The sequence below is a fragment of the Lichenostomus cassidix genome, chromosome 12 (genome assembly GCF_008360975.1).
Source record: "Lichenostomus cassidix isolate B80296 chromosome 12, HeHo_3.0, whole genome shotgun sequence".
Classification (NCBI taxonomy): Eukaryota; Metazoa; Chordata; class Aves; order Passeriformes; family Meliphagidae; genus Lichenostomus; species Lichenostomus cassidix.
The window spans coordinates 12,801,430-12,824,888 of NC_139493.1; the positions used below are offsets into that span (position 1 = coordinate 12,801,430).

At 37.1% G+C, this 23,459-nt stretch overlaps 1 protein-coding gene across 7 annotated transcripts in view; it reads right to left on the reverse strand.

The window, feature by feature from the left end:
* Positions 1–655: 655 nt before the first annotated feature.
* Positions 656–23,459, reverse strand: part of CACNA2D3 (calcium voltage-gated channel auxiliary subunit alpha2delta 3) — a 396,747-nt gene continuing 373,943 nt past the window's right edge. For 6 of the 7 annotated variants that reach the window (XM_085072721.1, XM_085072724.1, XM_085072725.1 and 3 more), the window contains 5 exons: positions 21,918–21,973; positions 18,442–18,553; positions 2,812–2,927; positions 1,926–2,005; positions 656–1,064 (listed from right to left, as the gene is read on the reverse strand). In XM_085072721.1, coding sequence (XP_084928847.1) covers positions 972–1,064; positions 1,926–2,005; positions 2,812–2,927; positions 18,442–18,553; positions 21,918–21,973 — 457 coding nt within the window. In that variant the 3' untranslated portion in view covers positions 656–971. Of the gene's footprint in view, positions 1,065–1,925; positions 2,006–2,811; positions 2,928–18,441; positions 18,554–21,917; positions 21,974–23,459 lie in introns of those variants that run through there. The other variant, XR_014854750.1, reaches the window with a different exon arrangement.

A 23,459-nucleotide genomic window follows, 5' to 3' on the forward strand; every position in this document is an offset into this window, starting at 1 on the left:
AAAAGGAATATATTCATCTTTGTGATCTCATTTCCCTCACAAAGGAGAATGCAAAGTCTGGAATAAAACCACACTGGTCTAGATCTGTGCCTGCTGACAGGGACACTCAGTGAAAACCAAAAATGGGTTCTGCTGACACTGATGTGTTGCAAGTCAAACCTTCTCTGTTTCTGAGTTCCCTCATAAAGCGCTTCTCCTGTCTGACATGAGATCTGGAGAGCGGAACACCAACAAACAGTGTCACTCTTCTGTTCCACACATCTTGCTACTCCTTTGGATGAAAAGTGTTTCATGTTGCCATCTGCAACCAAAGCAACCAATTTGATCTAATGCTTGCCCAAGTCAGAACCAAGGTTTTACTAAGGCTTTGACTCACTGTCTAATGCAGATAAGATGTTTTATAGCTATTCCCAGAAAGCAAACCTTCACTATAATTCAGTACCACATATTACCTGCTCAGCTTCATTCACACACAGGTGTTTCCTTGTTTATAAAAGCTATTCTGCCTTATTGTAAAGGCCAACTCCACATTTTCTTTGAATCTTTTCAGAAAGAGGCTAAAAGCATAATAAAATATCATCCATTTACTTTATTTTCTTCCCATCATTCATTATTTGAACAAATATAGTAGCATACTTAAAATACACTCTGAAACTGTGATTTTAATATACTTTATTGAAAAAAGTACACAGTTTAAATTGTTTTCAATGGGACAAAGCAATGGTCACCTCTATCTACCAAGTCCTTTTTTGATGAATCATGACTACCATATGCCAAATTCACATCTGCATGACTTGCAAAGTAAAAAGATAAATCTTTTTTCAACATATCTTTAAGAATTTATATCACCAACAGTTTAAAATCATGAAATGCTGATGCTCTGACTATATTTCATGTCCTCTATGTTGCACCATTTCCCAGTTCACAGTTTATCCATGTTTTAGCATGCCAGTTGAACATTTCAGTCAATGTCACCTGGAGAAAATCATCAATAGCAGAGGAAGAAGAACAAGAGAAGGTTTAGCAGTAAGGCCTGAGACACCTCCACATTCTCTTGCATTTTCCTAAAGAAAATAAAACAACAACAAAGGAAGATAAATACAAGCCATTACACTCAATTAGGACACATGATAATTCAGCAGACATAGGCATTATAACAGTGGTGCAAGCAACAAAGCCCATGAACTGAATAGACTCAGGAAGTAGCACAGGTAAAGGGATTGATCTGAACAAGTTGAGGTTGTAGAGTGGGTAAGAATGATCAACAAGCACTGCACCATCCCTTCTTTATCCACTTTATACTTCAGGTCTTATTTTACACTGCATTGCACCACCAGAGGCATGAAATAAAGTTACAAGAGAGGAAAGAGGATGTCTGTGAACATATGATGTACAAACCACTGCAATCACCTTCCAGTCTCTATCAGATCTCCTTGGCACTGTGCAAAAGGGTTATGCAGAACACAGAGCAGTAAATACATGTAGAGAAGGAGTCTCTATCTCTCCCAAGCAATATTATGTGTACACATAGTGACTACAGCATGATAATTGTGATACTGAAGCTAATTACTGAAACAATCATTAACAGCACAAAGTTCCCAACCATTTCTAACAGGGAATCCTGTGGTCAGTGCTTGAGCCAGTGTGAATTTTCAGATATTCCTGGCTGCCAGCTGGTGCTCACATCCTACCATGTTCCCTTGCATGACACAAACAGTCTGCAAAAGCAGCAACTCAAGACATCGTCCACATAAGTACAACAAAAGTCTTGTAGCACTTAAAATATCACTCACTTCCCTTATTACTGAGTCTTCTTAATACTTCCCAACATATCATCTTGGAAGATAGTTTTCCTGTTTATTATTTTTCAAGCAATAAAACATTTACCAGAGCCCAAAAGAAAGGCAAAGTAGATAGAAACTTACTTCAGGGTGAAATCCATGACAAGATTCTGGGCGTCTTCTTATCTTCTGTGATTTTAGCCGTTCACACTTCAGGGATTCATTATGTACGAGGCAGTTAAGGAGAGACCTTCTGAGCATTGCATGTGCATGGGAGTGTTTTGAAATGAGTACAGAGAGAATCTTTCAGCTCCATTCTTCCTCTCCATCAAAACCCCAAGCTGATATGTGTGGTCACCATCAGAAAAAGAAAGTGATTCTAGTGCTTTCCTCTCCGTGTTCTGTATTTTCAACAGCATATTGCACTTTCACTGCTGACCTGTCTTTCCATAAGTCTGCAATAAAAGCACACTGCAGGCTGCTTTTGACAAATTCCAACTTATGGGAAAAGACTAATCTTGAACTACCTGAACTAAAGGGCAGCTAAATAAAATGGAAGTGGGGCAGCTAAAAATCAAGTGATATATTTATTTTGCTACATTTTTTATGTTTTTGGAAAGCAGGATTCTGAAACATTTTCAATGCTCCAGTCCAGCTCTACAACAAAGAGATCTCCATATTTCAAGGAGTTTTATAAGTTCCAATATCATGAGGTCCATTCTTATAAGAAAATTACATAGCTAGTGCCTAATTTGAAAGATATTCAGCTATCTAAAGATGACCATGACCTTATGCTACTTAAAGATCCACATAAGCTTGTTTGCTTAATTCATATTGGCTGCTCAAAAGAAAAACCAAAAACAAAGTGAACTCTCATTGGAAAAATAGTAAGAACACATTCCCAGCTGGCTTAATTTCAAACAGCACTTAGAATGGGTGATGATGTCACACAATGCAGTTTTTAAATTACAAGAAATTTTTCTACATTTGCATTTTGGATCTCTTTCTGACCATTTTGTAAATAAAAGGATATACCTTATTTCTATAGGTGCCATGGTAATTGGTGGGATAGAATCACAGAAGCATTCATTATCTACTACCACCATGAAGAGGTTGCTACTTGGAATCTGCTGGATAACAAAAGACCTGAAAATTAAAAAGAAAACAAAAAATGGTTATTTTATCAGCATTTCTATGCCACTGGTTCTTGTTGGGAATTTATCAGATTTTTCCTTTTCAGACTTTAGTACTGAATTCTGCTCCATTCTGACTGCCCAGCTCAGTATTTATCATCTGGAATGAAACAGATCCTCAGCACTGATGGAGGTTCTCCTGCAGCCACACACTGATAGCTCACAGTCCCAAACTTGAGCCTCTACCCTCATATTAGGGTCTTGAAGCAACAGCAGCTACTGATCCCAGCTTCCATCTGTCCTCTTGAGAGCCATTCTATTACTGAGCCAACAAAACAGAGATTCAACCTCAAAATCTTCCTAAGAGAAGAGATTTATTTTAGAATAATAAAGACTATCTGGGACAAATATGGTGATAATTCAGCACCACATTCAAATGAAGACAAAATAGGCAACTCAAAGGGAGAGAAAAAATTAAGACTTTTTTCTGAGAAGGAAAGCACCCAGGGGAGACCAGGGAAGGATGCTGTGGGCACCAGTCAGTGATGCACAGAGTTTCAAGGAGCTGAACTATAAGCACACACCAAAGAGAAAAGGGGCAGAAGGCAGAGCCAAATAGGCACCATTTAGCTTTTTCTTTGAAATTCAGGACACAATACAAAGAATGGCTTTAAGGCTCAGACCCAATTCTTAATGAAATTTTAAAACAATCTGTTAGAATTTTTATATCCTATCAGCAGAGTATTGGCCATATCGAATCTCACTGAAATCTGGCAATTCCAAGAATTAGGTGTTTTTCAGCATGGTTTGCTGGTAAATGTACAGAACGTTAAGTGAGGGTTTGAGCACCAAGAAGATGTGGAGAGAAACATATTTTTCCTCAGACATCTTTCTTTAAAATACATATTATCTTACTATAATAACTCCCTGCTTTTTCCAAAGATCACAGAAGATGAAATAGCAGAGAGGGCAGGGAATATTTAAACCTAGCCTAAGAAAAAAAATTTGGAAAACTTACTATAAAAATGTTGCCAACGGAAAGATTAAATGCTTTTCAGTATTTTTTAAACTTACTGAACCTCCATTAAAATTACACTTAGAGTGATCTGCAATATGTTAACTTTATGTTTATACATGAAATATACATTTATGGCATAATGTAAAAGGCTGAACTTTATAAATGTACCTACCAAACAGCTGGAGCATGTAGCAAGACTGACATCATTGTAATGGAGCATCTGTGGCTTTGTGGATTTGTGTGTGGGAGAAATGGGGCCAATAAAAGGAAAGGAGGGAAAATCTTTAGCAGGCAATAGCACCGAAATTGTACTGCATTAATTTCTCAAAACAGCTATGAATAAATCAAACAGTAAAGGATAGAAAAAACATTATTTTTATTCCCAGAAATTGGCACAATTTGGATTTTGTGCTGTCTAAAACTTATATTTATTTTACCTTTAAAACTAGCTGAGAAAATACCCTGATCATAAAGTGCTGTAACAATTAATTGGATGCTAAATGATCAATTTCTTTTTGCTGAGAAGGGAGTAATTATTCTTGTTTTACCTATGGTGTGCCCAACTTCAAACCCTTGTGTGACACCCATTTTTGTGACCCCCAGGTGAACGCTGAAGCCTGTGGAAAGCAGGTAGCATAGAGCCAAGCTTAAAGGTGCTCCTGAAAGCTGGGCACATTTCCCATTTTTGTTCTTCACCCACTTCTTTGAGGTGCCATGAGGGCTGTGCAGTACAAGGTTATTCCTTCCTCAAACTAGAAAAGGAAAAAGTTCCTATCACTTCACCTAGCTGGGATGGAAAGGGAAAGCACTTGACTGAGCAGAATGTTTCAGCTACAGAACTAGGATGCTGAATAAAGTATTACACAGCCACACTACAAAGTCTAGCAAAATTTTCTGTATCACTTTATTACTCTAAGCCTTTATAGTTTTTGACTTCATCAGTTTGGGAAATGCAGTACATGCACTGATTGGTGGAAATTATGAATTAAAGGAAGTTCAAGGAGCAATGTATTAGTTCAATGAAAAACCCTCTTTGCTACCCTAGGAATTATATCATAGGTATCAACTAATTACACTGACTCTGTTTACCAAACAGTGAATATTTTTACAAATCCACACTCTGTTTAACTAGTGCAGAAGTTTGTGAAGTGTCTAACTGTATGGTGGCTGTAACAGAACATGGGATTACTATTAAGAACTCTAAAACAATAAAATGTTTGGCTCACTGCAGCAATTTTTTCCATAGTGCACCATAATAACTAGTATCTTGCAAAGTGAAACTCCCAGTAGAAGTGAATTAAAATGTTCTCTTCCATCAAGCAGTATATGGATGTTCTCCCTTGCACAATTCTCAAACATAATCTGGAAATGAAGTTGTAAAGCCCACATATCACCAAGTAAAGACAGAGGACTGAAGACCGAGATTGAGCTGAGCAAATAAATAAGGGCAAAAAATGTCCATTTTAGCTTTCTTTTCTATTAATAGCTTGCACAAACAAATCATACTTCTTTCAGCTGCTGTAATTTAATATCATTTCACAGTCATGAGATACTCTTACCCTCACCAGCTCAGTGGCAAAGCAGTTTGTGGCAGTCGTGACCACCACAGCTGCTGTGACTATTCAGACCATTCCCATGGCACTGCTTCCATGCCCAAACTGGATAAAGCACACAATCATCCCAGCAGCAGCTCTGCTGCTTGAGATCAGCCTGCAGTTCCCATGGTGACATGCATATGCATCTTTGAAATTCATTTTGAGCCTTCATGCCAGTAAGTCCCAGGAACCAAACATTCAGAGGAAACAAAAGGTGCATGAACACAGTCAGACCAAAGCCTTTCAGAAAGTGAGACATTCCACCAAAATACCTCACTGTGCTCGCCAAGGCTCGGTTGCAAGGGAGAAAAAACTCCAGCAAAGAGCTTCCATGGCTGCAGTGAGAAATAAAGTTGCTGACAAAGTAAGGAAAATGGTCTTATCTTCTTGTGAGATCCACTGTGAGTCTCTAAAGTTTCTCTCACAATAACCATTTCTGAACACCTGCTGGCTTAAGCTGGCATTTGTGTCCCTGGCAATATGGAAACCAACTCTCAAGGACTGAGTAAAGGCTTTGGCTGAACTTCATTGGTGTTTTAACAATCAAAAGAAAGTCTATGTTTAATCGCCTCAGTATCATGGAGAATGTTCCACATTTAAAGGGTAAAGCCCTTTTTGTGTTAAGTACTGTAAATCTATTGATTTGAATCCTTTTCCTTTGCAGCAGCATCATCACTGGTGGTCATTTGCTGGGCCAGCACAGAAATAGGTTTGCATATATCTCCAAATATAAAACCACAATAAACTGTTGGGGTTCCTGTTGAAGCCGCTTTGAGTCAATAAGACGCTTATTAATAATTTCCCCTCCATCTTTCATCCACTGAGGAACTGGCTTGGTTTATTTGATGTGCAGGTTCAGAGGCTTAAAGCAGACCTGAAAACAAACTGTTTCTTGACTTTGTGGGGAAGGTGAGGAAGGAAGAAATTTAATACTTGAAAGGCGTAGACAGAGAGGGGGAAAAAAATCCAGTTATGCCAAACTATTTTGTTAGTGAATAAAAAATAACAACAGAGAGTAAGTCTGCAAGGAAATCTGTAGTTTAAGTCACAGCATTAAAAATATTTTGTCACATTGCACACACAGTATCTGTTTCTTTTTAACCTGTTTTGGTATTAGTCCATATAAAAATATCTGCACAAATAAAATACAAATTGATTTGGGGAAAAAAAAAAACCAGCTTCATGTTTTAATTGAAAATAGTAAATATTTGCTCAAAATGCAATTCTTATTGATCTGCTCCCTGAAAATTAATTTTTCATTGTGGAATTAAATAGGAAGAGACTTGGAACTCAAGTACTGCTGCATTCATAATTATGTTTTGTAGTCATGCTTCTAAAGGCATGAAAGAAAGTACACCTTTAATGTGTGTCTGGTGGTAAAATGACTCTTCCCACAAATAATCAGTTCTTTCTAACTCCTTCAGATAACCTATAACTTGAAAAGCATCATAACATCACTGCAGTGCAAATGCTGGAGTGCAATCACAGCAGCTGAACTCAGGTTATTGCATTAGAAGGGTGATCACCTCCAGCTCTGGACATGCAGAGACACAGAGAATTCAAGAATAATTCAGGGCAGGAGCTTGGCTCTGGGCATCTGAGTCATCCTCTGCAGGAGGGTCCTTCTCTCTAATGGATGAACAGTGATTCTTCAGAGAAATACACTCTGAACAGGATGAAACACGAGACCTAAACAAAGTGTGGGCTACAACATCTGTTCTAAGAGAGCCAGAACACCACATTCAAGTCTGGTTGGTTGGGGGCTTTTTTGGTTTGTTTGTTGGTTGTTGGGGTTTTTTTTAATTTTAATTTGGAATCTCTCCCTTTTATTTGTGTATGTAAAAGTTTTTAAAGAGTTATAATATATATTCTGTTGTTATGATAACTTTTTCCTCACACTATGTTTAAGTAAAACCAATCAAACAAACAGAAACCCCCAACCTAATTCCTGAAATGTCACTTCTTTTTCATACTATAAGAATCACTTTTTACTGTGAGGAGAAATAATTAGAATATACACAGTATAGGAGCAGGGACTGAGCTGACACTACCCTTGCTGCACTGCCTGTGCTCCTGTCTCTTCCTTTCATCTTTCCCTCTCCAAACCTCTGGGGTGGCAAACTATTAGTGAGGCACCTGGGAGAGGGACAAACCTGTCTGGAAAAGGAGGGAGATGTTCCAAGGGGGAGGAAAGGACAGGGGTGACAGGACAAGCAGTGCCCTGTGGGACAGGGATCCAGGGCAACTGGTTAGCAGCTGCTGCAGGAGGCTTTGCCATGAGGCCTCTGTCTCCTTTGAGATTTTGGAGCATTTCTTATCTTGATGGAAACAGGCACAGCAGGAACAAGGCAGAGCTCTGCCCTTTTTCCCTCCTTACTGCTGTATCTCTGGAGCACCCAGCCCAGCTTGCTGGCCAATGTGAAGATCACACAGTTCTGTAAGTCACTGCTTTCCCTTCTTAATGCAGCTCATTGCTTCACTACAAACACCTCAATCACAAGGTGCAAAATGTATATCTGGTAGGCTTAACACCTTGTCTCTGAAATGCCGTTGGCTTCACCTCTCCTTTCCTGGCATAGCTGGATCAATAACAGGCAAAGCTAAGGGAATTCTATTTCAGACACACCAGAGATGTCTCTTGTCCAGCTAAGCAAACCTAACCTTTAAGCTGTTTACTCTCCACTATTTGACTACAGCATCTGCCATTAAAGGAAATCGATATTACTGTTAAGCAGCTTAGTCTCTGTATTTCCGTGCAGGAGAGCTAATCCATTGCCTTGTCCACTGGTGTTAAATTTTGGAGAGGATATAAACTGAACACAGATGGGAGGTTTCCCTGCTAGTAAGCAGCCACTTACACAGCCCCAGACTCAGTGAATCTTAAGGAAACTTGTTCAGCACAGCATATTTGTATGGGCTGAGGGTGGCCAGGCAGCTGTAAGAGAGGACAGAGTCATTTTGGGTTGCTCAGGCCGAGGATCCCAAACATCATTTCTTGGAACTATTTTCCTTTTCCTGGCTTGCAGCCCTGCTGCCATTAGCTGGTGACTCCTGACACTGCTTCAAGACTTGTTCCAGCAGCAAAGAATGGCAGGGAACCTCCTGAGAGCATGCAGAAATCTCTGATTGTCAGACCCGGGGTTCCCTGTTTCCTTCAAACAGCTGCAAAGGCTGGAAAGTGTTAGAGGGAACAGAACTAATGTCAAGCAGCATGGAACTCAGAAGAAACTTACAGGATAAAACTATGCTTGTGGAAAAAAACATTTAGAGAAAAGATCTGCTCATTATACTGAAGAATGGAAGATATTTCTTTGTAATTTGGGGAGGATTTGAACTCAGCAACAAGATTAAAAGCAATTTAACTTGTTGAAAAACAATGCTGTGTGTTTCTTGTTAAAAAGTAATTCTTGTTTTCTCACAGAAATAGTTCATTATTGCCCTTTGCTTTAAAAGAACCTTGTTCATAAGTAATAATTGCTGATCTACATGCTGTATTTTACAATCAATATTCCCTTTAAACTTACAAAAATACCCTGCTGCTATATCTGTGCTCATAACGACAGATTCTCTGCAGTAGAGTATGTGGTCTCGACAAACACACGGCTTAGGCAGGATTTTAGTCATATAAATATTTAAATGACTGTTTGGATTCACTTTTAATTCCATGCTCAGGAGCTTTAGCAGCCTGATTTAAGGGCAAAAAAATCCATATATGTTTTTTCCATTTGTTTCCTGAATGACCATAGGAACACTATTACTGTAGTTTAATGCCACAGTGATGACTGTAGGACTTAAAATCAAATTATGAGTAGAATATCAGAGCATTGTGTTAGCATGTGTCATTCCTGCACATACATAACCATATCAACCATTTTTAGGTGACAGTAGAAAAGATCTTTTAAACACCACTTGTTTAGCTCAGGCAGAGAAATCCTACAAAGCATGGAAGAATTTCACTGTGAGTAGTTTGAACTGAAATAAATGTAGGGAAATATTTTCAAATTGGCAACGTAACCACATGCACAAAGATGGGAGAAAGTAGTCTGAATTTCCATGGTGCTCAGATAGCCCTCACTGGCCACTCTGCGTCTTGAGCATCACTGTAAACTCAGCCATTTCCCTCTGGGCCTTTCAGTGGATTTTTTGCATGCATAGTTAATGAACTTGGAGTATTTTGGATTAAGATGAGTTGTAACTTTGGGATTACATTTCATATCTGTCAAATGTGATCTTTCCTATTTTTTAGAGGAAAAAAAAATCCTACCAGCAGCAGGGTAGAGTAAATGGAAAATATTGTGCACACTGCACTCAAATATGTGTTACTCACATAACTGTTGGTTGCAAATGTTAAGCCCTAATGGTCTGGAACAAACTTTAAGCATTCAACTGAAATGCAGATATCCACTTTGCCGTTTCCCAACTCCTATCATGTGCTTTCCAGGCTGCTGGCCGCAATTCCAACCCACATTTCTCTCACTTATCACATTTTTGCAATGAATGAATGAAATGTTTATATCACAGTCAAGTTGGGCTACTTGTTTTTTGTTTTCTCGGGTTTTTTTTTCCCCCAAATAAACGATGATAGAGAATGAAATATCTTCAATGCAATTTATAAAAACAACATATATGCCAATAACAACATTTCTGAGAGCTAGAGCAGTACATAAAAAATCAGCTAGTGGTTCTCTCACATGAAGAGAGGCAGATAAACTCCCAGCCTCAGGCTTGTAATCGGACCCTGACCTCATGCTAGCAAAATATTGCCTCCACATCCAGCCTGACTAACTGTAGGACAATTTGGTATCAGTGCAAACAGGCTCAGAGCAAAGTTTAGAGCTGAGGATTTAGGTGAGCAGCGTCATCCTCGCCATTCCTGTGCCTGCTGAATGCTCAGAGCCCCACAGAGCTGAGCCATGGCTGGAAACCCCTGGGCTTCAGGCAGGATCTCCCAGAAGTGTCCATCCTCTCCCAGTGCCCACCAGGAGATGCTCAGACAAGAGTAGCTGACCAACAGCATGTGAGGAATGCTGCAAACATCCCAAAACTGAGAGTGTACAGCCTTTAGGATGAAAAAAATCCTTTGTGTAATGAGGAAGTGGACTGTTTGTAACTTTTTAGTGCTGCCACCCTTCTGTATGAGGATGTAGGATAATGGAGAGTTTCAGACCTCCAGGTTTAAAATACTGACAATTTTTTTTCAAAGAAAACAAAACCAGAAATTCCACAAATTTTATATAAGAGCCAACATTCATACCCCTGAACAAACCCAAGCTGAGTGTGGCACAAGTGGGTCTCTGCAAGCAGAGTGGGTATCTGGTTCTGTGCTCACTATGACCAACAGAGGAGATACTGTAATTGGCACAAAGCAAATCATCTCAGAGGTCTCTTATAGACTTTGTCTTTTGACAGTGACACCTGGTTAACAGGACAACAGAAAAGTCAGAGAAGTTATCCAGGCTGAAAAATGCATTTCTACTACAGCATTCAAGCAAATATGTGTTTTTTAGCAGAGTTCTTTAGTCTACTCACGTAGTTGTGGTTTGTATCAAGAGACATCTCAGATCATGTTTTTTTAAAATGCTATATGATTTCTAAGCTGGGTTCTAAATATAATTTAAATATTAAAAAACCAGTTGATATACTCTGGTTTAAGAAGGCTCACAGATGTCATATGACATTGTAAAAGTAACTTGTGAATTGCAAGAATTAGTAAGTATTCTTTTCCACAACTTCAGGTCAAGTTTCATCTACAATATGATTCTAGCAAGGAGCTGCACAACAGAAACTGAAGTACAAAAAGCAGAAACAACCAGGAGATTCACATTAAAACTGTAATAAATCCTAGAACTAAACTGCTCATTGGACATGTCCACAGTGTTTTGCAAGGGTGTTGTTAATTTATTTCTGTTAACATAACTTTAGCATTGGTTCAGAAGGCCACATCTGAAAGAACTAGGCACACTAAATGCCATCTTTCCCATAGCCAGCTAAAGCTATATATTTAATGTAATATACAAATGTTCCTTGCATGGCTCTCAAATCTTAAGATTCATGTTGTTTTTTCTAAGTTAAAGGCTTTTTGATATCCATTTAGCTCTCTCAAACTCTTTAAAAAGGAAAGTTCTCCATGTACAGATGTCTAAGCCATGTTTGCATTGTTTTTCATCTATGATATAATATGAATATATTAGAAACTAAAATTAATGTTCTAGTATTAACAATTCTTCACAAGCATGCCTGGCTTTAAAAATTCATTGCATAATTTCTCAATTTCAATATTTTTTTCTATTCCATTGTTAATAAAATAATATATATTGCTACTGAGCTCAATATATTAGGGCATTCACACAACTTTTTAAATCCCCTGTCATTAAAAAGCATCCTTTCATTGCATCAGCTACTATCTATCATTTGGTTAATATTTATCGATGCTTGTTCAAAATGGGAAATTAAGCTAACTTTAAAGTAGATTATTATTTACATTTTAATGGAGTACTGATTTTAACTGAGAACAGTGAATGGGTGCAGATCATCACCTTCCCACACAGAGGTTTTATTGGAGGTGGGGAGCTAAGAGAAAAAGTGTACAACTCATCCTACTCATGAGAAAAATCTAAAATGCTCCAGAATTCACGAAGCATAGCAAAATAATTCTGATACAAAAAAAAAAGCCACACCCAAAACCCAACCAAACAAAAAAAAACTAAAAAAAGGCAAAGGAAAAAAAAAGCAGTATTGAAAATCTTTGTCTAAAAACCCCAAGCAGAAAGCAGACAGAAATTCCCCAGCCTTGAAAACTGCCCAAGGGATTGTTAAACTAATGACTGGCAGGCACAGACCTGCCTGGTAACTTAGATATGTCTAGCCCTATTATTTTATATACCTTTTTTCTTAAATGAAAATAGTAATTTACAGTGTTTCCTGAACTGGTCATTCAAAATATACATTATCAAAGGGTAAAGTTAAATTGCCCATACAGTGACTTTAAATTGCACCTGCATGACAAACATTATAATCACTTGTGCCTTTGAAGTGAAGAGAAAGTTACTCAGCCTGCAAGTGGAGTAGAGTGGGTAACACACAATATAACATTTTAAGCTAAGTATAAAGACCTTTAATAAACAATTCTAGCAGTTTAAATGGCATAATTTGATACTTTTTACAAGGAAAGAACAGGGAAAAAATATTTTTGGATCTTCTAGAGCTTTGGGGTTTTGGCTACAGTAAGTTTCTAGAAATACCGCTGTTGCCTCAAATTTAAAGACATTTTAACAGCCATAAGTATTCTGCAAGTCTGGAAGATCTGCTTTTCAAAACAGAGGTGCAAGATAATTCTATATACTTAGATTGGGATCCTTGAGGCTTCAAAAATGAACCACTGAGGCACGCAAAATGCAGTTTCTGCTGAAGATATTCCCTTCCTTCCATGCACATCTAAGGAAATGAAGGTCTGCTCAGCACTGTAAAAGCAGTCCTGAGCAGTGTGAGTGCAGCACACCTGTGACCCAACAGGGCAAGGGGCAAAATCCTCCTTGTGCTCATTGTCCCACTTGGCATGGCTGCTGGGAAAGCCAAACAGGCTAAACAAAGGATGCTGAAATGGGGAGAGCACTTCCTTCAGGATCATAAAAGGCAGATACAGCAAAAAAAATACAAAAATATAGAAGACTGACTATAATTTACTTCCCTAACAGCTCCAGGACGTAGACAGGGACATTGTGATACACATCGAGAGAGCTCCAAGGGAGAAGAAATTGGCTCTTGATGCTTTGGCTGTTTTATGTGGCAAGCTGATTTGTTTAGAAGTAAACTAACTACATCTGAAAAGGCAAATGATTATTTATTTCATGGGAAATTGAACTGTGTATTTATTTACACATTTTAAACGTGATCAAGTACAGCAGTTTGGCAAGCTTCTACTGCGAATGAAATGCGGAAATATTTTAGCAAATGGTGGTATGTCTCCAGATTAAGTGGGTTTTAAAAACCATTACCATTTTAATGTCTGCAGATTGCACTATTCCTGACACTAATACACTCATGCCCTGAACAATCTGCATCTAATTTGTGTTGCTATTTATCCGTTACTGCCAAATCTGTGCATTTAGTGGACAAGTCTGAAATTTGCCATTATAAATCCAAGCGAAGGGTTCAGTATCATCCTGAACTACACTTCCATTGCCATTTACCTCTTTTATTGACAATAAACAGCACTCAATGCCCAGTCTATGAGAAAGCAAGAGAAGCAATTTGGTTTATTGATGTTTTTCTGTCCTTTATTCCTGATTTTCCTGCTCACTAACACTCTATTGGGACAAATTCATAATACATGGGACAGTGTTTATTCGAAGAAGTTCCTATTCATTTTAACAAGCAATTTACATGTGATACCCAACAAGGTAAACACATTCATCTTTCATATCTTGCATAATTAAACACACATAAATCTTTCCCAGGGTTAGGATGATTGTACCTACATACTTCCTTGCATGCCCAGTGGGAATATGGCTTTCTTATATTTACTTTTCTCTTTATTTTGTGTCTCAAATCATGAACAAAGAATCAACTGGAAACAAAACAGTTTCTTTGGGGTTTTGGTATTGACCTTGTGGACCCATGAGTGCTGCAATTAAAAGAGAAGGGGGATTTTTTGGAAGTAAGGCCAGATTTTTGATCTTCATCCAAGTCCAATATGTCATCACACATGAACAGGAGAGGTTAAGAGGGCAGATTTTTAAGCATTTGACTGTGCAACTGCTGCCTGGTCTGGATAGCCACAGTTCTTGCAGTGAACACACAAATTTGGCAACTGTGCACTCAACTGGCTCCTTGCAACTTCGAAATTTTAACATATATGCTTAAAGTATAAATAGTCAGATGACTAAATTGCTATACTCACATTCATAGCAACCTGTGTTATAGTTGAAATTAACGATATTTTTCTAAATGAAGCTTAATGAAAACATTTGAATTTTCATGCATATATGAGATTTGCAATTAGACAAACCAGTTTTTTTTTTGTTTGTTTCTACAAAGAGAGGATATACTGAAAAGATTGGCAAACAATTTCTGGTGCAATATCATAACATCCATCATCTTTTCTAATTTATAACAGCTTTGACATTCTAAGGATGCTTTCCTCAGATGCTTTTAGTGCAATTAAAATTTGTTATGATGAGATCACCAGAGGGCAGAAACTGGTGATGTACCCAGCGAGCACTGCTGAAGAGCATTGGTTGGCAAACTTATATTTAAAAGTGGCTAAAATGTCGGGGCAATGCCTCATAAAACTACAAGCAGCATTGAGATGTTTATTTAGCCTAAAAGTTCAAACTTGATGTCTAATCAAAAACTCACCTCTGAGTAGCAAAACACCTTAAAAGCACATACCAAGTACATTTTCCATTAGTGGAGTTCCGACTCCACAGAAAGAGTGCCAGTTGAGATTGAAAAAGAAAAAAATATTTCTCTTTACCGATTAATTACTTCCAACATTGAAGCTGTGATAGAACAGTCTATCATATGAGTTTTCAGAAGTAATGGGGTTTAATTTTTTTAGGGTTTTTTTTTCCTATAAAAGGGAACAGCTTACTGGAAAATATGAAACCATTTCAGATTTTTTAAAAAATCCCAGTTTTTCTCTCTTGTTGACAGTGCTTAGAAAATGTGGGTTGACTTGTTTTTGATTGCTGTTTAAATAACAGATTAATTTAATAATCATTGGGATATTGAATAACAAAAAATTATGGGGTGGGACAGCCAAACCCTGACCCTAATGACATTCTTATGTTAATTCTTATTTTCTTTTAGGCTCCTGCTTTCTTAATAAAACCTATATTTTTGAAAATCGTTCTTAAACATTGCAATTTATCTCAAAGTAGCATTTATTTTTTGCTAGTGGAAGATAACTTTACATATAGGGAGTGCATTTTATATGTCTGTATATATTTAGTGCCTGACTCAAAGCCTGTTTAAGTAGAAAGGTGTCCTTCCAGTGACTGAGTTCCCAGAGATGGCAGAAGGCAGGAGCCAGCTATTAAAAAAGTGATTAGCAGCTAGTCCTTGCTACTGCGTGATTTATTTGAGGAAATTTCAACTTCAATCCAAGCACCCATGGTTAAATTTATGATTGGAAATGTTTGTGAATTTTCATTATTGTAGTTGGTAACTGGCACAGAGCATTTCTGTAAGATCACTAAGAGCACATCCAGGACAGAATAAAGCTGAGCCTTTGCCTCTCACTGTGACCTTGCTGACTCTGACTCTGTTAGCAAAAAACACAGTATTTGTGCCTCAAAATGTCTTATCTAAGTAATGTTATATGGTTTCAATTAACATCAGTCATCATTTTAACTTCACCAAGAGACTTTTTAGTCTCCTTTTCCAGACAAGGGCTCTATGGTAGTGCCTGACACTGTAGGAACAAAAGTCAGTGACTTGAGTAACTTTTGACACAAACTTGCTTAAAGCAGAGTATTTGCACAACTTTTGTTTGCAAATCTGTTTACAATATACTGTTTTTTTGAGAGTCTTTCAAATAGGTTTTAAATATTCCACAGGGTGCACAATCAGGCAAATATTTACAAGTACCTTTTTCTACTTGCAATAAATATTTGCAGTTACATATCACAGATTAATCTATAACATAATCCAGGGAGGACACAGAAAATAATCCCACTGGCTCAAAGTGATGCTGCACAGGTTAAGCACTAGACACAGTGTCAGTTCCAGACTGGCTGTATAAAACATTGAATCTAAATTCTGACTGACTGAGCCCATCATTCTTAAATTACAAATATTAAGCAATACACTTGCTTGTAAAAATATTTATTGGTACTGAGGCCATGAAACAGAAAACTGGGTCAGAAGATGTAGGTCTACAAAGGACTTTGGGTCAAATTCCTTAGCTGTTCTGCGGGAAAGTGTCCTGGGTTATAACAAAAACATTTGGAATCCAATGCAGTCTGCAATCTTCGATGCAATTTGTAGATTGTTAATGACAGTGGGTAAACGGTATAACGAACAGCTTTCCCATGAGAATCTAATAGTTCTTCTGGATTATTTCTTTAGGTTTTGCCGTTGCTTGTGGAGAAAAATAATGGGTGCCTTGAGATCAGTTTGCAACTTACAGGGTTTTCTTTTATTTTTTTTTCCACTGTGGAACACAAAATGTTTTTCTATGAAAAAGATCTTAGTGCATTATTTTTGAAATACTATAATTTTCACTAAACTCAGTTTCCAACTTGGTGCTTTCCAAGTATTGCAGAATTGTATTATTTTTGAAACTTATTTCCTTTGACCCGAAGTTACCTAGGAACACAGTCTAAAATCTGCATTCCTCTGAGAAAACCTAGTCCTGTTAAATTAATCTTCTTTTCATGGAATCATGTCTGTTTGCAGTATTTAAACAGTCATACAATGGTTAGGGTTTGAAGGGATCTTAAAGACCATCTGGTCCTACCATGGCAGGGACACCTTCCACTAGATCAGGGTGCTGAAATCCCCGTCCAACCTGGCCTGGAACACCTCCAGGGATGCAGGATAATTTGTTACACAACTTCTCAGTAACCTTCTGTAAAATTATCTCAAAATAAGGCTGCTTAAATTCTACAATGCTGGCACAAAGCACTCACAGCAGTGTAACCTTCATTGTATTTGATATGTCAAGCAGAAAAATCACGGCTTGATTTTGTTGAGTTTGTACTTTTCAGGCAGTGGGACCTATTGTTGCACTGAAAGGGTTCCAGAGCATCAATTTACAAAGCACTCTCATACTTCTATTCCACAAAGCCATATAAAACCAATTATTCATACTAGACATTAACAATTTCCTTCTACTCAAAAGTTGGTCAGTGGCAAATGAAACGTGAATATTAGCACTTAAAATTTATCTCCAGTGTACTTCCTCCCATTTCCTGTTTTAAAGTAATGAAAATATCAAGGAGAAAATTTAGGAGTAAGTCCAGAAGCACACCTATTGACTTCAGACTGAGGTTTTCACCTTTATTTGCTAATTGCATATTGATTTAGCCCTAGAAAGGAAGAGCTGTAACAATTTTTGTTTAACTTATAAATTCTTCCTGACATTTATATTGATAGACAAATTATTGCAGTAAATACTAGTCTCCCTGGTGATGACAACCTCTCAGCATAAAGGAAATCCAATTAAGAGACTTATCAAAGTACAGAAATTTGCATAAACAATACCTATGCAATTCCACAGTTAAATTGTACCAGAACTACAGTCAAAATGTCACAGCACATGGGCACCAAATGCAGAGAAAATACATTTTCAGTGTGAAAGAGGAAAGCTAAACTGAAGTCTTCCTCTTCTTTTAGCTCTATAAGGGACAATTTTACAGCAGCACTGGTAGAACTGACATTACAGCACTGTCATGTGAGATTTGTTATTATTAACTCAGCTTCCCAGCACTGAAAGTTTGGAGAATAGATTTAATCCTCTCCCACTCTTTCAGACTAACAATTCTAAGAAGGAAACTCTGTTTGGCATTCCAGTAAAACAACCAGATCTCACTGTACCACAAGGGAATTCCTAACCTATCCAGCAGGGTTTCACTCCTGCACAGGAGACTGAACAGCACTTACCTTTTGGAATCTAAATCCTACAGACTATGCCTGCATTTAGGAAAAGAATTAAAACATTCACTATTTGAAATTAATGTAAACCTCTAAATCTTTTACATTTTTGGGTAGAAAATAACAGGCACAGCTTTAATTTAAGAGCATCAAACTTTTAAGCAGCCCCTGTAACAGGAGAATTGACACCCTGACAGAGGTCAGCACATAGGATAAAACACAACAGACTCGTCCGTTCTTCAACACAGCCTTGAATAATTCAGTTTTATTGCTTTGTCACTAACAGTTGTATAAAAAAAAAAATTGAAAGGGCTTACTTGAAACAGTCATCGCAAGCAATATTCCCCGTGGTCTCCTTTATAGTGCGCTCGGAAACAAAGGCTGGATATTCAGTGTCACAGGGCTCTAGGGTTTGTTTCAGCCTCTGCGCTATAGGCACAGCAAAAAACATCTTGATGTTAACATGGGAAGAACAGCACACAAAATTGTGAACAACATGAGATGCTGTATTACAGAGCTCGCAGAGAATGGAAATGTTACTCAGCTTCTGCCACCCTGTGAGATTTCCTAGGCAGTGCATAACGCTATTTTTTCAATTAAATAAAAAAAAAAGGAAAAGTTTATCCGTGGAATGTAATTTTGCAAGACGCCACTGTTAAAGTAGTTATTAATGGTTTTGCCATTGCTAACCTACTTTAAATTTATGCTCGAGTTTTTATTCTCACTGTGTAGATTGAAGCTGGATTTACTGTAATTTTTATCTCAGTGGTGCTATGCATCACTAACCTTTATCCATAGGCGTTTACATTTATTTGATATGTAAATTGTGGTAGATTTTACTGAAGCCAAAACGTCTATTTTGTATTACAGCTTAGGAATCCTTGGATGGTTTCATCAGTTAAAATAAGTCTGTGGGTGGGAGAGGCAGAAGAGTTACTTTACCCAAGGGCAAAGCTTGTTATCTGCTTCCCAAAATAGCAATTATTAAGACTCCATAACACCTTTAATATGAAGTCCTTGCAGCACAAGGAAAAAGAGTCACTCTTTCCATTTTAAAGACTGGGAAACAGAGGTACCAGGAAGCAGTGAGGCTGCTTCAAGGTCAAACTTCAGGAGAACAAAAAGCTGGGAACTGAATGCAGCTCTTCTGACTCTCACACCAAAGTATCTGTCAGACAATGACTCTCCCTCATTCCCTTTCTTTTTCCTCCCCAGCCCTTCATTGTTCCCCAACACAGAGATATACTTTGCACATCAGCACAAATGTTAACCCTATCTGAAACTAATTGCTAAGTGAGAAAACAAGATGAGGTATGACAGAAATAGATTACACTGAACAGGCATGTGGGCTTGACAGATCTTCCACTGGAGATGATCTGTCTCAGAGTGAGTGGTGCATCCACTGAGCAGTGCCAGGGGAATGACCACATCTGCATTTGCAATCACACACCAGGACATGCATTTCTGAACTGTTCCCAGTTTTTGTATATAATAAAAAAAAATTATTCCACCAAATGTGCAGATCTCAGAAGAGGTACTAAATTTGGTCCAAAAAGTTTTGTTATTTCTGATGTTTTCACTAATGTCTTGACATATTTAATAATCCAATATTTTTCAGAAAATTGTCTGATAAGCTCTACGGCACCACTTCTCTTTCTCTTCTGTTCTCCTTATCTGTTGTCAAGAATGACTGGAATTTATCACCTGTGTTTTGAGTCTACCCTCACTTGTATCAGCACATGGCTTGTGTAACAAAGAGACTGACAGAGATCCATTGGTCTCAGATTTCCTACACCTCGCTAGAGTCCAGAAGACGATCGGGTTGTCCAAGGTTTAGGGTTTCTTCTCTTTCATTTACAAATGTGACTGAGATTACAAGATCTTGTGCAGAAATATTGTCCATGGTAGGGTAAAAGGGCAGGTGTGTGTGGACCCTCCAGCATGTTCAGAGTATGTCATGTTCTATTCATGCCACAATTGGAATGGAAAGCAATTTCCCTGCTGGAGGAACTGATTTTTTTTCTGAGTTTTATTAAGCACTGGTAAATAAAAATATGCAAGTTTATTAATTTTAATTTCACTAAATGCCATCATAAATATTACAACTCTTACTGATAAAACAACATCTACAGAAGTATAAATCTAAGTATGTGCTTTTCTTTACTTCTCTCTTGTGAAATATCTCCTGCTTTTGCTTCCTAAAACATGCTGGTTCCAAAAAGCCAACCCTTGCTACCTAACCAAACATGAGCTGGGCAAGCACTACTGTAAGACATGACATTCCAAAGAGCATGGTGAGGGAGTACTTCCAGAGTTCTTAACTCATGAAAGAAATGGAGCAAGTGACTTGTGTAATTAAAACTTCACTGTCAACTAAAACATGAATGGAAATTCCTCTATCACTCTTGCCCAAAGTGCCGCACTAATAATTTTGTTTTTAAGAAAAAGAAGTTTACAAGCTATTATTGCCACTCCTACAGTTAGAGCATGCTTAAAATACAAAACAGACATTCATTTTCATGAGGTGAATTGGGATGTTGTGTTTGAAAGATATTTTCTCTAACATATAATACAAGTGCCATTGGATGTTTTGTGTCAGGTTATATTAAGGCATATTTGTACAGTATACTTGAAAAAAAATTCTTTATTTCCTACACTGGCTGCTTTGGCTGCTCTGCAAACACCAAGGACTCAGACTGGCACACCTGCAAGTCCTCAAAGAGCACTTTTACATTTTCTGGGTCTAGCAGAACAAACTTGACTGTTCCTCACAGCCTCAGAGACTTTTCATGCTTAGGGAAATCACGGGACAGTTGGTTTTTAGGAGCCTGACTAATTCTTTACCTTCAGACAAGATATTTTGGCACAAAGACAGCCTAGTACCCAGGCAATGCAAATATCAACTGAAGCCTAAACCAGCGATTTTATCCCCTGCTTTGCTAAGGAATATGCAAATGTGAAGATGAAGAATTCAGTTTCAATCCTTACACCAGTCAATGACTCACAGCACAATTTGCCTATTAAATTGTCACTTGAAGAGCACTGCTCTTGTAAAACCTCCCCTTACTTTTGAGCAACACTTCTGAAAAAACCATAAAAAGTCTGATAAAATATAAACAGACAGCTTACACTAAAATCTTCCTGTTCTTAGTGGAGCCATTAAAAATTTCCATTATTTCAAATGAAGCTTTCACATTTTAAAAAAATATTTTGAGTAAATTGGATTTTAATTAATTTAAATCTCAATTTTGAATGGAATGATAAAACAAAATCAGGTTTTAATCAGCCTTGTTTAGCATAAAATCAATCTTAAGCTTTAAAAATTATTTTTGTATGAAATTATATTGAGATGGTCGTATTTCTGTACTTTTTTTTTTAAATTACATTTTCCAGCACAATAATCCCACTACATTTTATAGCAGCTCTAGGAAAAAAAAAGTTGTACAACAGGAAAAGGTCGGTGCAATTGCTTTATTCCCAAAGATTGTATTGGAATGAAGGGAAATGTTTTTAAAAAACATATTTTATTATTATCTACTATTTTAACTTTTTCAATTTAGTAGTACACTGTGTTCCTAGAGTACACACAAGCATTTTGTGGTTATTCATAGAAGATCTTAATTCTCCTGTGTTTTAGGAAACATTAACAAAGAAAAGGATGCTTACATGGCAGGAAAACTATTATCAGATGTTTATTATTTAATCTAAAACAGTGTACACACATCTGAATTTCAAAAGTCCAATTTACTCTAGACATTTCTGCCATTATGCCAGGAAAAAAAATTACACTTACCTTTAGCTGTTAGATCAGAGTGCCACCAACTGCATAGATTAAATTCCACAAGGAACCTAGAGAAATTATTAAAGTTTTTGAAAACCCCACAGAATGTTTTCAAAACACAAACCTGGCAGTGGCTTGATTATGTTAATCCCATTTTAAATAAAAGCTAACATAGAACTAAAATTCAAGTTACTGGCATAACTCTAGGATTAGAAACTACTGCTATTCTCATATTTTCATGGGGTTTTTCTACTTCTGAACACTTATCCTGAAATTAACCCCATCAAGAAATCATAGATTTACCTATTTCTAATTTAAAATATTGATTGTATTTGAAGTATCCATTAAAATTCTCTATTTTTGCTGTTGAACATTATCTCTTCTTTATGTGGGTATTTCAACCCTAGTAAAATGCAATGGGATTATAGTTGTCCTCGCTACAATACAGGACATAAAATACTTCCTTTCATTAATTCTCAAACTGAAATAATAAAGACAGTTTATTCCCAAGAGCAGAAAAGATAAACCACTGTCTAATCTCTAACTAAATTGTAAAGAAGACATTTTCCCACTAAAATACACCTTGATTTACTTGGAAGAATGGACTGAAAAGTGTCAGTTGTTTTAAGTGTAAAGAATGTGAAATGTTCATTGTATGCCCATGAATCTACAACTTATAAATACAGAAGGTTTCTTGACATTTTCAAAACTGTTATATGTAGTATAAGTCTCATTTTAACACAATTTCTTTTCCTTGTATTCACTTTGAAAGCTGCATTTCAGATCAGTCTCTGCCCTCTGGCAGTAACCGTTCTGTTAATTCTCCTTAACTCTAATTCTGAACTCTGAAAAAAGTTCATACGATTTACAAATAAACAAAATGACTAAAAGAAAAAAATCAATTCTATGTCAGGAAAGATAAAATTCACTTAAATCTGCAGCCCTGCTTTCTGATAAGAATGATAATAAAAAAGCATGTATGTTAATAACACACATTTTAAGAGCTTTCTCATCTCCACATGATATTCTTATTTCTTAGGCACCTTCTCTTAAAGGTAACGATCATTGTGAATGAACTGGGAATTTTAGAAGAATTAATGAAGACAGAAAAATTCAGCAACATCCAGAATACACCTTATCTGGCATGTACTGTAAAAGGTCCATTTTACAGAATTTTATGAAGTGACAAACAATACAGTGAGTCAGAGTGAGAAGTTTCTCTGCTGACAGTAGCCCACCCAAGCAGCATCACAAACAGCCAGCCATGAATCCAAAATTTAACAGTAACCAGGAAAAGAAATTTAGGTTGTATATTGTGATCTGCTAAACAAAGACATGCAGATATAAGTGAAGACCATGAATGACACAATAAAAGTGAAACTGCATTTATACAGCCAAAATTTGCTCCGATTTTAACAATTCAATATTGGAAAAAAAATTACAAATTTTACTATATTTTAAATCATGTACTAAAATCAGCACAATGCATGTAAAATGCAAAAGGTGCAAATATTAATATTCAAAAGTACAAATATTCAGTACTTCATAGAAATA